Source organism: Mesoplodon densirostris, chromosome 4 (genome assembly GCF_025265405.1).
Source record: "Mesoplodon densirostris isolate mMesDen1 chromosome 4, mMesDen1 primary haplotype, whole genome shotgun sequence".
NCBI lineage: Eukaryota > Metazoa > Chordata > Mammalia > Artiodactyla > Ziphiidae > Mesoplodon > Mesoplodon densirostris.
The window spans coordinates 108,154,010-108,169,618 of record NC_082664.1 but is presented as its reverse complement, the minus strand read 5'-3'; the positions used below and the strand labels follow the sequence as shown (position 1 = coordinate 108,169,618).

The 15,609-nt window shown below is 37.7% G+C and overlaps 1 protein-coding gene across 1 annotated transcript in view; it reads right to left on the bottom strand.

The window, feature by feature from the left end:
- Positions 1–15,609, bottom strand: part of LRRC28 (leucine rich repeat containing 28) — a 206,049-nt gene that overhangs the window by 54,530 nt on the left and 135,910 nt on the right. Inside the window, exons 6-7 of the mRNA XM_060095096.1 lie at positions 14,897–15,103; positions 2,465–2,567 (exon numbers count right to left, since the gene is read on the bottom strand). Coding sequence (XP_059951079.1) covers positions 2,465–2,567; positions 14,897–15,103 — 310 coding nt within the window. The remainder of the gene's footprint in view (positions 1–2,464; positions 2,568–14,896; positions 15,104–15,609) is intronic.

Sequence of the window (15,609 nt, the reverse complement as noted above, 5' to 3'; positions counted from 1 at the left end):
AAGAACATGGGATGGTGGTGGAGAACCAAGTGTACTGATCCTTCTATTCTCAGCTTAAATATCATCTCCTTGGAGAGGATTAACACTGAGTTTAATTATTGACTGTTCACTTGGAGCCCTAGCTAGATTATGAAGTCCAGGAAGGCAGGTACTGAATTGTTTGGCTCCTACATTGTATGTCCATTGTCTAGACAGTGACCAAACAGAGTAGTTGCTCAATAAATACTCACTGAATAAACAACCGAACCAAGATCCTTGTTCAGAATCAAAAGGTACACTTTCTAGGCCTCAAATACCCTTATACTCTTTATATAAGATTTACCTTAGAACCCTGTTCTACACCTTGCCCCTCCTTTTCCCAAAGTACCCCCACTTTGACTTGGAATGGGAGAGTCCCTTTGCACATATACAACAGATAAAAGAGATAAAAGAAGGGGAGCCCCTAAATTCTGTTGCCAAGACTTCAATAGTCACCATGTATTAGAATTCTGAATACATTTTTGCCACAGAAATATTTTATAAGTAAGTATAATTTGGGGGGTGCAAAATGGGTTAAATGACCTTTTAATGAGCTGGCTAGGAGTATAACCACCAGAACCGCTTCTATAAGAAATGCATTCTGAGTTAAACCAACAGATTAAAAATACCTTTTGGATCACTGTTTATTTGTATGTGGGACTGCCAACACTCCAAAAACTATTAATATTAGAAAACTGATTGTTTGATAACTGTCTTTTTAAAAATTTTATTTATCTTCTTATTACTACTACCAAAGGAAGATGCTAATAATAATAAAAAGTGTAGACTATCTGCTAGTAATTTGCATATTCTGCCTTACTGTTTTCTCAAAGATTTGGAACTCTCATAAAATGCACTACCTCTGCTACCAGATACCAAGTCAACAATTAAAATATATTAAAAAAAAAAAAAAAGGGAAATCCCTGGTGGTCTAGTGGTTAGGACTTGGTGCTTTCATTGACGTGGGCCCAGGTTCGATCCCTGGTCGGGGAACTAAGATCCCGCAAGCTGCGCGGCTCAGCCAAAAATGAAATAAATAAAATATACTACCTCTCTACTCTGCACAAATAGAACTTTCTGGCAGTCAGTAACATCCATGTCTAAACACCAAAGGAGAAGGTTCTTATCTCAAGTAAGAGCTATTCTTTAATTGTGGTAGAGATTTAAATCATATTTCAGTGCAGTCTCTGAAGGCTTTTGTGCAAGAAAATTGCCTTCAGCTTTGGAGCCTGCTTGCCTCATTCTGTGTATCTTGGTGATTGAGGGTATTTCACTCACCACTTCGAAAAATTAGGCTATATTATAGATCTTTTACAAACTCATTATGATTAATGAGTGAGTAGGATCGTAGCTGTCACATGATCAGCTGTAGAAAAATCAATGAGCTAAAAACTCCATTACATATTCTATTTTCTATGCTTCATAGAAGGTTCTGGAATATGTCTCTGGGCTTGTATTTCATCAGCCTATACAGGCACTGAATTCATCTAGGGCTTTCCCAAGATAACAACTGTATAATTTTTCCTAGGGGAAGGCCACTAGGATTACCCTCTCTGGAGCAATCACTGCTCAATGCCCATCCCCCGGAGCCATGCCAGCAGGGGAATGGTTGTCGCTACACACAAGTTTAATGTCATCCCTTTCCTTGCCAGAACTACATACAGTATGAGACAGGTTATGCAGGATGTTTGAAATTATAAGGAGAGAGTCAACACGCTGGCTAAGTACCCTCAAAGGTGTTCCAAGTATCCTTTGGCTGCTTAAGTGAGGCCAGTCAAAAGCAGGTTCTGGCAGCTGAGTTGTCCTATGTTAAGCCCACGCCACTCTGGGAACCACTTTAGGGTTGGTTCTTTCTCACTGCTATAGAAGGAGAAGCTGAAGCCATCTTTCTAAAAGCCTAACTGAGAATGAAAGATCATTGGTGCTCTGAAAATAAAAGCCTATCATTTCCTATTAACTGAAACATATGTTTTGGTTGCTAGAATCATGATTTGTATTGAGGGACTATTTCAAATGTTGACCTCTAAATATTTTCAATTGGTATAGTCCTAGATACTAATGTAGTAAAATTGTCACTGCAATGAAGTGCAGAGAAAGAAAAGCTTTTACATTAATGCAGATTCCTCCAGTTTCTGTGACTGATACTACTGAGCTTATAATGGTATGCATAGATTAATTTTTCTTTTGACTGGAAAATAACAAACAACTTACTGACCGAATTTACAGCTTACTAGCTAAACTTGAAGTACAATACTCTAAATTGCTTGCTCAATATTCTTGACTTTTAAGGGTATTTGTTTTAGCATATTAAGCCCCCAAACAAAACTGAACAGGAATATCAAAAGTAGTTCATCTATTTTTGAGTTTTATCAGGACTAAATATTGAAATAGAAACAAAGCTAGCAAAAGAGGTGAGTGACAGTATAAAATGTGAAATCAGCCTTACCCACTGCACCCTATGACTTTGTTGTACAGATAGGATGGCAAGCCTTTCAGATGAATGTTGTTATCCACGTACACATATTGTAGTTCTCGAGATCGACCTAAATCTGGATTAGAAAGAAAAGTGCTATAATTCCTATAAATATACATCAGTATAATGTGAAACATAAAATTTAATACATAATATTAGAATAATTCAAATTTCTACTCTGGAAGAAAAAAAGTTGCAGATTTAACTAGGTGTGAAATTATGTCAGCTGTAATATGAGATTCTACATCAGAAAACATGACTATTGAAAAATTACTCAACCCACCTGAACCTTGAGCATTTAAGCTGTAAAATGAGTACTGGGAATGGAATATTATTAGATTTCCTTCCCACATAAAAATTCTATGACTTTTAATAAACAATTTCTATTTATTTATTAAGTTTGTTATAGGTCGTTTATTTAGTTTCATTTTTCTCCATAGGAAAAAGTGTTACACAAACTAAGTTGGCAGGTCAGCCTACTGTGTCTCACCTCTCCTGGGCAGAAAGATGGGAGGAGGGGTAAAGGAGGGCTAGGGATCAATCTGACCCTGGCTGGGCTGGGCCTCAGGAGCCAGGTGGATCTAGGAATGGATGGAACTGCCCGTGGCTGCAGGGGGAGGAAGAAGCAAAGGGAACCCCAAATCCCAGTCCTCAGTGAGGTGTGAGGTACAGATGGATGGACAAGACCTGCAGGCCAGGAAGCCGGGACAGGAATGGGTTTGTACCAGGAATGGGAAGAGGTGAGAAAGGGAGCCCAAAGAGAAGAATCTGCAATAGGAACAAGTATGCCAGAAAGAGGGACAATCCAGAAGTTTCGCAGAAGTAGCCGGACAAGGGGGGAGCAAAGACTGGAGGAGGATTCAGTGAGGAAACAAAGCACAAAGTACTGAAGGTGATCTCTGGCCATCACAGGCAGCAGAGACACTTCCAAGTGCCGAGGTCATCCCTTCCTGTCTACTGTGTGCCCAAGATTGTTCGACCAGCTTTCCTTTCCACTCCTATCACTCACAGGGTAGAGCTATTTGTCTTCATCATTACAGAGGCACAGAACAGAATCCTCAGTAGCCTTGCCAACCCTCTGCCTCCTGAAGAACGAACATAATCTTTGAAAAGTTTTCAATCTCTGAAAAGTTTCAAACTATAATTCTGCTTGTGAAAATAGGAAATAGGCTGAAGGAGCTCTCTTTTTCCCCTGTCCTTCTACAGTTAGGAAAGACAAAGGCCCAGATAGCTAAATTAGGTGGTTCTTAAGCATATTTACATTTCAAAACAAAACCCATTTACCCATTAAGGACCTTTTAGGCACTATGGTAGGCCTTGGGGATTCAGATATGAATATGATATTGAGGACGGACATGAAAAATGATAACTGAATACAATATGATCACTGCTATTAGAGAGGCTTGTATAAAGTCTCTGTTTCACAGATGGGTTCTGGACAATTTGTTACATTAAGTGAGAAGGGGATAATATAAGACTGAGGTAAGGAAGGGTTTGCCATGGAAATGGGTAGGAAAAGGTGAACATTACCTCCTCTTTTCCACTACAAGTCCTATCACAGTATTCTTGCCCAGGAATAGCACTGGGGCAAGTTACAAAAAGAGGAACCAAAATTGGCAGCACTGGGAACAGGCAACAAAAGCACTGGGAGGTGGAAACTCTTAGGGAGAAAAAAAAATTACTGGCCTACTAGCTAGAGATGCCTTTTCCCAGTGTGGTGGTTTTAATAGATCTAACAAACAGAATAGGCAGAACTGCTGTGTGATTTTGTGATTTCAGAGTAAGTCACAAAAGGCATTGTGGCTTCCTCTTTGCTCTCTCCGTTGGGTCGCTTGTTCAGGAAGACAACTCCCTTGTCATGAGGGCCCTCCAGCAGAGGAAATGAGACCGCCAGCCAACAGCCATGTGAGTAAACCATCTTGGAAGCAGCTCCCCCAAGCCCCAGGTGAAGTCTTCAGATTACTACAGCCCCAAGACTATGTAAATATCCTGTTCCTTCTCAAAGTTTTGCCCATTAATTTTAGCATTCATCAATGGGTCTTGTTTGCAACAATTATTACACGGTATTCATTTAGTGGTGATTTTCAATTACCATCTTTCTGTCTACATTTATTAACTGGAATTCTTCTGTAAGGAAGAGCCATCCCTTCTCCCCCATTTATTTATTTGATTTTTATAACAGTATGGATTCATGGATATTTATTTTATTGTAAGGACTAAAAACCCAATACCATTATTGTTCATTGTGGTGGTTAAAATGTTCCAGTTTTGGCAATTAGGAACACTTAAAATTGGTCCTTATGTTCCTTCAACAAGTTTTCATCCTTTTTTGAGTATCACCATACTTTCCGGCACCACAAGACAGTCCTAGCTCAGCTTGTATTTTCCCTGCTGTAGCGCTGAAATCAACTGCTTCTCCAAGGAGCCTTAATTCCTTTTAATAGGGTATGGTGTTTAGAAACCAAGATCTGAGTGCTAGGTGTGCTCATTACTATGGGAATGACATTGCTTCTAGGATCCCTAAGTAGAAAGATCTACAAAACATATATAAGTATACTAACCCATGTATACATATACAACTATATTGTTGGAAGTATACCTTCAGCATAGATTCCTAGGAGTGGACTTGTTAGGTCAAAAGGTAAATACATGTGTAGATGTGTAGATTCTTTGGTATTTCCTTCCAGAGGAGTTACACCAATTTGCATTCCCTTCATCAATGTATGAGGGCATTGATTTTCCCCCAGTTTCACCAAGTTTTAAAACATGTTGTCTTATTTAAAAATTTCTGGGCTTCCCTGGTGGCGCAGTGGTTGAGAGTCCGCCTGCCGATGCAGGGGACACGAGTTTGTGCCCCGGTCCGGGAAGATCCCACATGCTGCGGAGCAGCTGGGCCTGTGAGCCATGGCTGCTGAGCCTGCGCATCCGGAGCCTGTGCTCCGCAACAGGAGAGGCCACAACAGTGAGAGGCCCACGCACCGCAAAAAAAAAAAAAAAAAAAAAAATTTCTGTCATTCTGAATTTGTATTTCTCTAATTATTAGTGTGAACATTTTTCAATGTGCCTGAGGGCCATTTTTACATAGTTTCTTTTTTGTGAATTGTCTGTTCATATCTTATGTGTCTGTTCTTTCACTTATTAGCCGTGTGGTCAGAGCCTCAGTTTGCACATATGTTAAATGGCATAATAGTGCCTAACCCCTCAACTTTACCAAGTTGTTAAAACTGAATGTGAAAGTAAGCTGTAAAATTTAAATCACTATACAGTATGTTTTTTTAAGCATAAGAATACATAATTACCACAATAATATGTACTGCTACTTTAGTAAACATGTATAAACTTCTCTACTGGTATAAAAGGCTACAAATTTATAAAACATAGATGGAAAAAATATACATAGAAATATCAGAATCTACTTGCAATGAAAGAGTCCTCAAAATTACATTAAAAATTCCTATTTTATATTTTTTCACTACTTCTCTGGCTGTATACAAATCCTTTCATCACATATAGAAATCTGCAGACTTTAAAGGCATATAGAAAAGTTCGGAATTTTTTAAAAATTGAAACTACACTGATAAAATATAAATGAGCTCTGGTCTCAGATATGACTGTCAGAGCCTGCAGGGGTTTCAGGGAAAGATTCTTTACTTGAGTTTATGCAGTGGTAAGGAGTATAGGATACTAATTAATGGAGCAGGAACACACTCTCAGAGTCAGAGAACTTGGGTTTGAATCTTCATTCTTCTATTTACTAAATGTGTGTCCTTAGTTTCCTCATCTGGAGAGATGAATATTTACTAAATATGTATCCTTAGTTTCCTCATCTGGAGAGAGAAAAATAATGCTGTCCCTTAATTTTAGTGAAAACTACTAACAAAGTTCATAAATTATCAAGCAGAATTCTTGGCATACAGCCTTCATCCAGTATATGGCAGTTATTATTATTCCCATTATTAGTGACACATTTGGAAGTGTGGCCTACAGTAGAAGGCCAATTAAGAGAGAATTCTCTTTGGCATGCAGCAAAAGGTATTCTTTTCTATACTTTAACTGCACAGAAAAGAGTTGGAGGCAACAGCCTCTAGAGACAGTGATTCATCTCCCTGAGCCAAGGACACAAAATGGGACATGACAGAGGAAACACCTCTCTCCTCTAATATACACAAAAGAGCTTGTGCAAATTAAATGAGGCTACATGCAAAGATCATAATACAAAGTTAAATAAAATTTGGCACTTGCTACTTCTTATATGGTTTAGTCCTCTTTCTTATCCTAGTTTTATAGGAAAAAAATGAAGAGTTGATGATTTTAAAATGCTATTTGGTTTAGACCTTATCTCAGGTTTTCAATATTCCAAAGATTTCTGTTTATACCTCCTGACCAATTTGTGTGGGGAATATAATTTTTTATATATGCCCATAATGGAATGAACTACTTTCTACTGAAGCTGAAAGAAAACACAAATCAGCTGTGTTCAAATCTATTATACATTAGCCAGTATATTATCACACAGACATGAGTATTTAATACAAACATTTAAACTTTGCAAATAACACAATCTCAAATAGAGTAAGAAAAAGCAGTACTGAAATTACAAGATGTAGTGGGCTTTGGAGTCAGACCTCTGAAACCTGGTTTTCCAATTCAAATGCTCCAAGCCTGTTACCTCCTCTGTGAAATGAAGATAATAATACCTATGTCATGAGCTTGTTATAAAGATTCAGCAATGCATATAATGTCAAGCTTGGTCCCTTGCATAAGAGTGGTACTCAATACATCTTAGTCTTTTATCCCTCTCTCCTGAATGTAAAGTGAAGATCGCAAAACAGAGTGTAGGATTCTAAAGAGAACCAGGCAACCCTTGCTTTAGCTGACACAGCACAGCCTGCTGGCAAGGCTAAGACAACTAAACACCCAGCAAGGTCACAGGCTACAAAGGCACGGCTGTGGGAGTGTGCTCTTGCCAAAAAGCCGTCAGCTGGCAAAACCCCAAGCACAAAGGAATGGCATTTTTAATCATAATGAGGCTGAAATATAAGTATTTTCTGCATGAAAAAGCTTTGAGCTATTTCTTCTATTCTTAAAAAAGAAAATCTTCAATCAATAATTAACTTTGGAAGAGACCGTTAATCTACTAGCTAATAAGCTGGTTTGTTTCTTCCTTCTCTTAATTTCAATGGACCAATAGTTTTCAATAAATATATCATGCAGTAATATTTTTTAAAGTTCCTGTGCAAAAATTGCTCAGTATGTGAACTATGTAAAGCAAGGAAGTTGTCCATCTGCAAAGATGCTAAAGCAACAAAGAACTTTTTCATGTGGCTTTTTAAAGTGGTGTACTGTGTCTAAAATGTTTCCCTTTTTTTTCCTCCAGACTCATAGATCAAAGTACTGTTACTTAAAAATTAGCAAAAGCTAACAGTCCTGCATAAACTCCAATTCTCTCTCTCTCCTTAAACTTCAAGGCCCCGGCATATGCAGTCCACATGGCTGAAGATGGAACAAAAACCTCCTGTGTGTTGAGGCTATTACTCTTTTAACTGTAACTGTAAAAGCAAGCATAGAATGACAGCGTGCGCCAGACCAAATAGGATCTGTTTACTGCACACTAACCAGCATGAAACTCATTTATTTTATCAAAAGGTGAATGATGTATTCTCTTCAACAAAATGATGGGGCAATAGAAACCACACATGAAAACAATAGACCAAAACAGGTTGTTTGGAATGTTCTATCAATGTAATTCCAATTATTGTGGTTCAATAAATCAGATAGATTATTAGTCACAATTACATTTTTAATTACTATAAAAACTGGGTTTCTTCACAATGAATTCAGAGTAATTTACAGTGTATTCCAAAATTATCTTTAAAACTAATTAAATTACCTACATGATGCGTTTGACAAAGAGAAATTTTTGACTACTTATTCAGAATAATGAATTTTTTCAAGTGCTAGTTTCTCTAAATACACACACACACACACACACACACACTCCACTAAATCTTTTACATAATCATATTCTTTCTGATCTATTCAACTTTTTAAAAAATATCTTCATTGGAGTATAATTGCTTTACAATGGTGTGTTAGTTTCTGCTTTATAACAAAGTGAATCAGTTATACATATACATATGTCCCCATATCTCTTCCCTCTTGCATCTCCCTGATCTATTCAACTTTTACCAAATAAGATTTCACAGTGAATTTAATAAGATACTTTACACACAGTAGATCATCAACTATTAAATTAAAATAAATTGATTTTAATGAATTTGAATGACTGAAGGCTTCCTCTGCAGTTGGTTTAAATATTCAAGCATTAGCATCTCTACTTGTGTTGCACAGTCAAGTAATAAAGAAATTATTATAAGCAATGGGCAAGACACTGTGCTAGATGCTTAGGGTATAAGACACAAGCTGTCCCAACCCTTTCTAAAAGTCTAGTCAAACAATAAAAGTTTATATTGATTGTGTGCTTATGTAGTATTTATGAGTCATAGAAGTGTTTTAAATCTTATTTAATTCTCACAAAAGTGTTATGAAGTAGGTATTAATATTACCCCATTACTGAGACTTAGACAAATTAAATAGCTTTTCTAAGCTCAAGATCATACAGCTATTAAATGGTAGAGCTGGAATTTAAAAGCATGCCTGCCTGCTTCACCATGACATCAGTTAGGCAGCCTCCCTTAACAGATCATTTCCATATAAGCAGGGCTCTCCCACATAATGTAGGAAGTGACACTACCTAGCAGGCTGCATGGGTGCAGTGGGCACCTGAGGACGGGCATGCCCAAGCATCCAGGTGCGATGTCAGGAGACACTGACAAGGAGATAAATGATGAACAAAATATCCCTTGGCTTCTGTTAAAAGATGAGATAAGTGATGGGGTAGTTCTGACTTACAGATTTAGGGCACCAGTTGCAAGAAATACCAAGAATTCCTTCAGAGAAGATCCTAGAGAAGGAGCCTTCATGCTGACTGTCCCACACAGGCTTGGGCATTACAGCAACACATCTTCTAGGCCGGGGCAGCCAGCGTGGAGAGCAAAACATCTTCACTCTGCATCTTACCTTCAGCTCTTGCTCAGCTGGACTGGGACCTGTCCTCCCTCTCCCCAAATTTAAGAACTTGGCTGAAAACTAAGACTGACAGAAACTCTAGATTCTTGCTTTAAAGTCAACTGACAACATCTTCCAGACTTTGCTTGTACCGTAGTACATTCTTGCCACTATTTAGAAAACCAAATTAACAAAAAGTTTACTGGCAAAGATTCTGCTCATGAATCTAGACCTCACACTACTTATTTTTGTTTCACATCTGTACCTTTTTAAGAATAAGCAGCAATTCTTTTTTTAAATTGATATCTGAGGAAAACAGGGTTCACTTTTTCATATTAATCACTGCCTACTCCAAAATCCTATATTCCAAAACTTTGAGAAAAATATACATTTGTCCCTTTAAAGTTCACCTACTCTAGGTGAACTTTTCTCTTCATATATTAGCATAGTAAAGTCAATGTCTGCCCACACTGTAGAAGCCATGTTAAATAATCCTGTTAACTCAGCCATATTAAATAATCCTGTTAATGCCCTAAGAAAACCTTAAGGCAAGAGCAAAGGCCTGACATGATAAAAAAAATAAATAAAGCAGAGGGGATCATTAAGACAGTGGAAAAAGTCAGATGAGTAAGCAGTACCAGGATGAAAAATTTTTGTTATAAATTCTTGCAAAAAGATAGAGCTCAAAAAGGAGGACTGCACATCCATTTTCTTGAACAAATACACACTGCAGTTACAACTTTGCTCCTGAAATAGGGTCGTATAAACTTTAGTTAACAGAATACTCCCCTCTCATTTCTTCCCACTACTAGTTTTTGAACCTTGTTTTCAAGCCTTTCTTTTCTCCTTATTCATTATGCCTTTGATTAGAGACCTGCCCAATAGTCTCTACAGAACACGATTTTAATGGCATGTTTGGGTCCCTCCTTGGAAAGCAGAAGATACCTTCTACTCAAAAATAAGACTGATTCCAACCTCTGGGACTTCTGGTCTGAACTAGAAGAAACATTTTAGCACTGAAACGTATTTAAGGCTACAAACTTTGCAAACTATTCCCATTAAACAATGACCTCAAGGCAGTACTTCTTCAAGCTGCAGATCAAATACATTCCATGGTTCAGTAAAGTACAGTTTACATGCATCTCTAAGTCTGAGATTAAGGAATTATTAATTGGTTTCCATCTGGTTTCCATCCTGGAGTTGAAGTTCTAATAGCTTCACTTTGTGGACTTAAATATTTCCTTAAAAAACGGTAAACAGCAATTCTTTCCCTGACCTTCTAAGCAGATACAGAGAAAGCAGGAACGAGAAGTAATAGAAAAAACAAGTATAGTTAAAAATTTGTGTCTTTTATATGCCATTTGCAACAAAAGAAGAGATTTCAGCATGGGTTTTGAAAATGCCTACAAACTACTTTCTAAAACTGCAACAATACTTGGAATAAACTTTTTTCCCCCTACACAATGTATCCAGCTCCTACAAAGGAAAAACGACTACAGCTACTATAAAAAATTGGAGTGATCTCCTGTTATGTGATAAAGGGCCAGTTTTACATCCCTATCAAAGTTATAGGGTATAACCCACAGCAATAAAGGAGCTGTCATTTCACTCATAGCACACGTCCTTGGCACACAGAATAACTTCTCCTGAGAAAATAAATACTTCACTACTAGAATGTCCAAGGAACAACAACTCTGGGACTGATTTAGAAGCATAAATAATTACCCATTGGTAGGAAGCTGTTTTCTCACTAACTTTGGGGTTTACTACATGGTAGTTTACACACCAGGATACTCCGTAAATCTCAATGTCGTTTGTTCTTAGTTAAGAATTCATTCACTGTTTTCTAAATTAACACTCAAAAATTCCACCTGCCACCGTGGGTGCAACTTTTGTTTTCTTAAACTACAGAAGTTCCTGACATTGAGTTTAGCTGACACAGCACTTCCTGGGGGCTAACTAAAAAATGCTCTTCCATAGTCAGTCTGTACATGGGCAACCTCACAGTACTTGTATCTATTATTCAACATTAAATAAGTTGTAAACATTACTGAATAATGGCTTATTAATTATGCAAGAGAAACCAGTAAACCTAGTAAAAAAGCCTTACAGGAAAAAACTCTTTTCTTTGTATTTTCCTAAATTTTCAGAAGCCCAGAGGTGAGTCAGATCTTTATGAGCTATTTAGTCAACAAAGCTATATTGAATCAACAACAAATATTCATGTTTCAAGGCCTCTATTAAATCTCATAGCATGAGGCTCAAGTTATTAATTTCCCCTCCTCCTCACTGATAGCAGTGGGAACAGAGCTTCTGTGTGTAGACTAATCTGTCATTCAGCTGTCATGGTATAGTTATAGCAGGAACATCCTCCTTTCTTGATACAACTTTTCATCTTAAAAAGAACACACTCCACGAGTGTTAATGATTTTGATAGTATTGCAAGTGATTTAAGTCATCCTTACTATAGCTTCTGTAGTCACTTTTTGAAGAGGCTGTAATCTGACATACATTTAAAAAGCCCCATAAAAAATTGCTTTTCTCCTAAGTCAAAGTTCTTTGGCAAGAAACTGAATTCAGTGAGTAGCTCCCCAAAATAAGACTCCTGCCTCCAATCACAGGCAGCAATATTAAAGCACCCATTTCATAAACACTCAAGTTCTACATTAGAATCACGGTTAAACATAGGAGCCTTCTATTTGAAAACTGTAGTTATGTGTATGTGTATACACACTGTATCTCCTAACTATTGTAAAGAGGTATCCTTATATGCCAGGTTTCCAGGAACAGTTTAGTTCTCTGAGGAAAGGCAGTGCCAGCAGCTGCCTGCTTCATTTGACTCTGTCCCGCATAGTTCTTAGCATCAGATGGCTTTGCTGTATCAGAAAGGAGTTCAAGGAAGGGTTTCAAGTACACAAACTCCATGGAAGGACAGCTATGAACTTAATTATTTTCTTCCTAAAGACTTAATTGAATTCCCTTTCCAAATCCACCTTCAATGGTGTCAAAAACAAAAATCAAAAACCAAAATGAGACTGAGAAGATTGTTATTTCTGTCAGCTTCAATTTCCTCATCTTCATAGATTATGCTGTCTCTGCTCTTCTGAAGCCCTCTTTGGGCAACCTCATACTGTAGCTCTCTGGTTGTCCCACCCATTTCTTTACAAAGATCATCCAACCCAACAATACAGAAAGGCCACCAGTGCTTGTCTTGGCCCCCTGGCCCTTTACTCATGCTGTTCTCTGAGACCAGGGCAGAGCATTGCTTCAGGCAGCCTGTTTCTTTCTCACTGGATGATCTTATCACCATCCTCTTGCTTGTATGTCTTTCTAAAGTAGAGTAAAGCCTGCCCACAGGCCTGTGTCCTGTCAGGGCTGTGAGCCTTGTGAGTTGAGATGGCACCCAGGGGAGTGTGGAAGCTGCTTCCATATCTTGGGCTGTATACGGTCCCAGGTTTGAGAGTTATGGTGACCTTGAATGTTGGGAGGGACCCTCCTCAGAACTCAGTGAAGACCCTCTTGCCTCTCTTTGATAACGTATTAACAAGTTCACAAAGGAAAACCTCCTCTATCACAGAGGCAAGGCTTTGTGGGTGACAAGAAACCTGGAGATAGAAACTAACTTGTTAGGTTCTCCTTACTACTGAACACTGAGTGCTGAAGAAGGGATGCTCACTTCTGTAGCCACAGCAGCACTCACCACAGTGCACAGAGAAGATGCCGCAGTACGTAACTGAAAGCAGAAAGCAGCCGGGCAAAGTGTAGTGAAATCTATCCTCTACCCCACAGCCATTTCTATCACTTTGCACTAGCCACTGCCACTCAGGTCATCTGCTGCTGTAACCACTGAGCAGGACACACAATGTCACTCCTTGGCACCCCAACCGTTAACAGTGGTCAGCCGCCAGCTGGAATGGCTTCCCTCTCTTCTCCTAACACCACTGCCACCACAGCACATGCTCGGCTGTGTCACTGGTGAAACAGCAGGTAGGAATGAGTAGCAATTGACTAGGGGGATGAGGAACCACAGCTGGAGTGGATAAAAACAGCTATTTTATTCAACTTGAAAATAACTCTAAAGTAAGCAGGATAAACATTGTTATTTCTGGTTTACAAACAAGGAAAATGAAGCTCAGAGAGGTTTTGGTGATTTACTCCAGGTAATGCTCTACAAAGTGGTGCAGCTAATCTAGAACCTGTATCTTTAGATTTGTAACTTGATGCTTGTCCACTATAATTGTTCTACAACCTGTGGTTTATGCAGCAGGTATATTTGTTTTCTAATATCAATTTATATTCAATAATTTTCTCACTTGAAGAAAAAACTCTGATTTCTTAGAAATGTAGGTTACTTCTGAAATGGTTTTACTTTATTTTCTTAATTTTTAAAAAGAATTTAATTATATTTATAGAAAAGTAATCTTCTTAAATTGGATAATTATTTATTATTACTCAAATTGATGTTCATGTCTCTCAGGATTTTCAAGTTTTCTTAAAGAGGTTTTTAATTGAAAATAATATGTACACTGTATTATGGTGGAAAATATTTCCTTTTAGGGGCTAGTAAATTATTCACTTCATTGCCCTCAGAGGTAAATTACTCATAAAAAATGCTTTTATGAATAAGATTATATGATGCTTATTCTAACAGTTTAGGGTTCTGTGGGCCTTCAAATTTTAATTTTTTTTTAAATGGCAGTTTTGCTTCTTAGAAGTTAACAAAATAATTCAATTCTCAGTAAAAATAAATATACTGTTTATTAAAGGTCTATGTTCTTTAACATATATCAAAATGGGCCCGCTACAGAGATCTACAGTGCAAAGTATGTTATTTATTAGCCAGGGTGACATTTCTAGCTCAGCAGGCAGTTCAAAAGTCTTTAAAATTTTCTAGTCTGGTTATCTGGCAATACTAATCATTAGGATACTCAATAAACGTTTTTCTACATAAAAGTCAACATGTAAGCAGATATGTTTGTACAGTAGCTATTCTTTCATATTGCTCAATACCTCTTGTCAATTTTAGAATTTTATATATATAAAATATACTTATACATATATTTTAATTCCTTTCTCTGAGTAAATCATCTCGTATCTCATATATTTTGTCTCTAAACAAACTTTTAGCACAAGTTTTTTAAAACATGAAATCCCTAACAGAAATAAACTTTTAAAACTGGGAATGATGCTTTGTTCACTGCAAAAATGGATTTAGAGAAGCATCTTCAAGATAAACAGGACGAAGGAAACTAACTAATCCTTCCTAGTTAAGGAAACAAAGACTTTCCATCTTGTTCTTTAGCTGTTTTGCTTTACCACATAAACATGATTACTTACCAAGCGGCAAAAATGCAAGACGGTTTCCAGCCATGGAGAGCTCGTTGAGGCTGGGGAGCTGGCAGAGATGGCGCGGCACACACCACAGACGATTTCGGTCCACAGTGAGGTACTGCAGAGAAAGGCACAGGTGAAGCCTCTCGGGTAAAGTTAGCAAACGATTGGTAGAAATGTCTAGTGTCTGCAGCTCCTTCAAATCGCCAACCTCTACAACCAAAATCAAGATAAATTGCATCCTGATTAAATGAATTGATTAAATAAATTAAATAAAATGAATCAACACTGTAACAGTTCAACCAAATAAAATTAGTAGCTGCAAATATTTCCATAGACATTAATACTGAAGTGCAGGATTTAGGTCCAGTATACAAATAATCCAACTTAAGTAGGTGTCTTTAAATTAGTCTGCCAGAATTTTTTTAAAAAGGGAAAAGTGCTGGCATTGGAGAAAGGAGAAACACAAAGTGATGAATCTGAGCCAAAAGTCTGTTACTATGGCTTCTGCATCCCGATGAATCAAAAGTTGTTGCAAATATGAAAGAAGAAGAATTACAGTCACTTCATGGTACCTGGTTCTTGCTACTTTTGTGGTTTTTACCTTCTATCTAAGTAGACAGTAGGAGACTTAAAAATATAAATTATAGTATCCCAGTAAGTGCACCTTGTTCATGTGAACTAAGTAGAAAATTTCTGGACTAAGAATGAGGATGGCT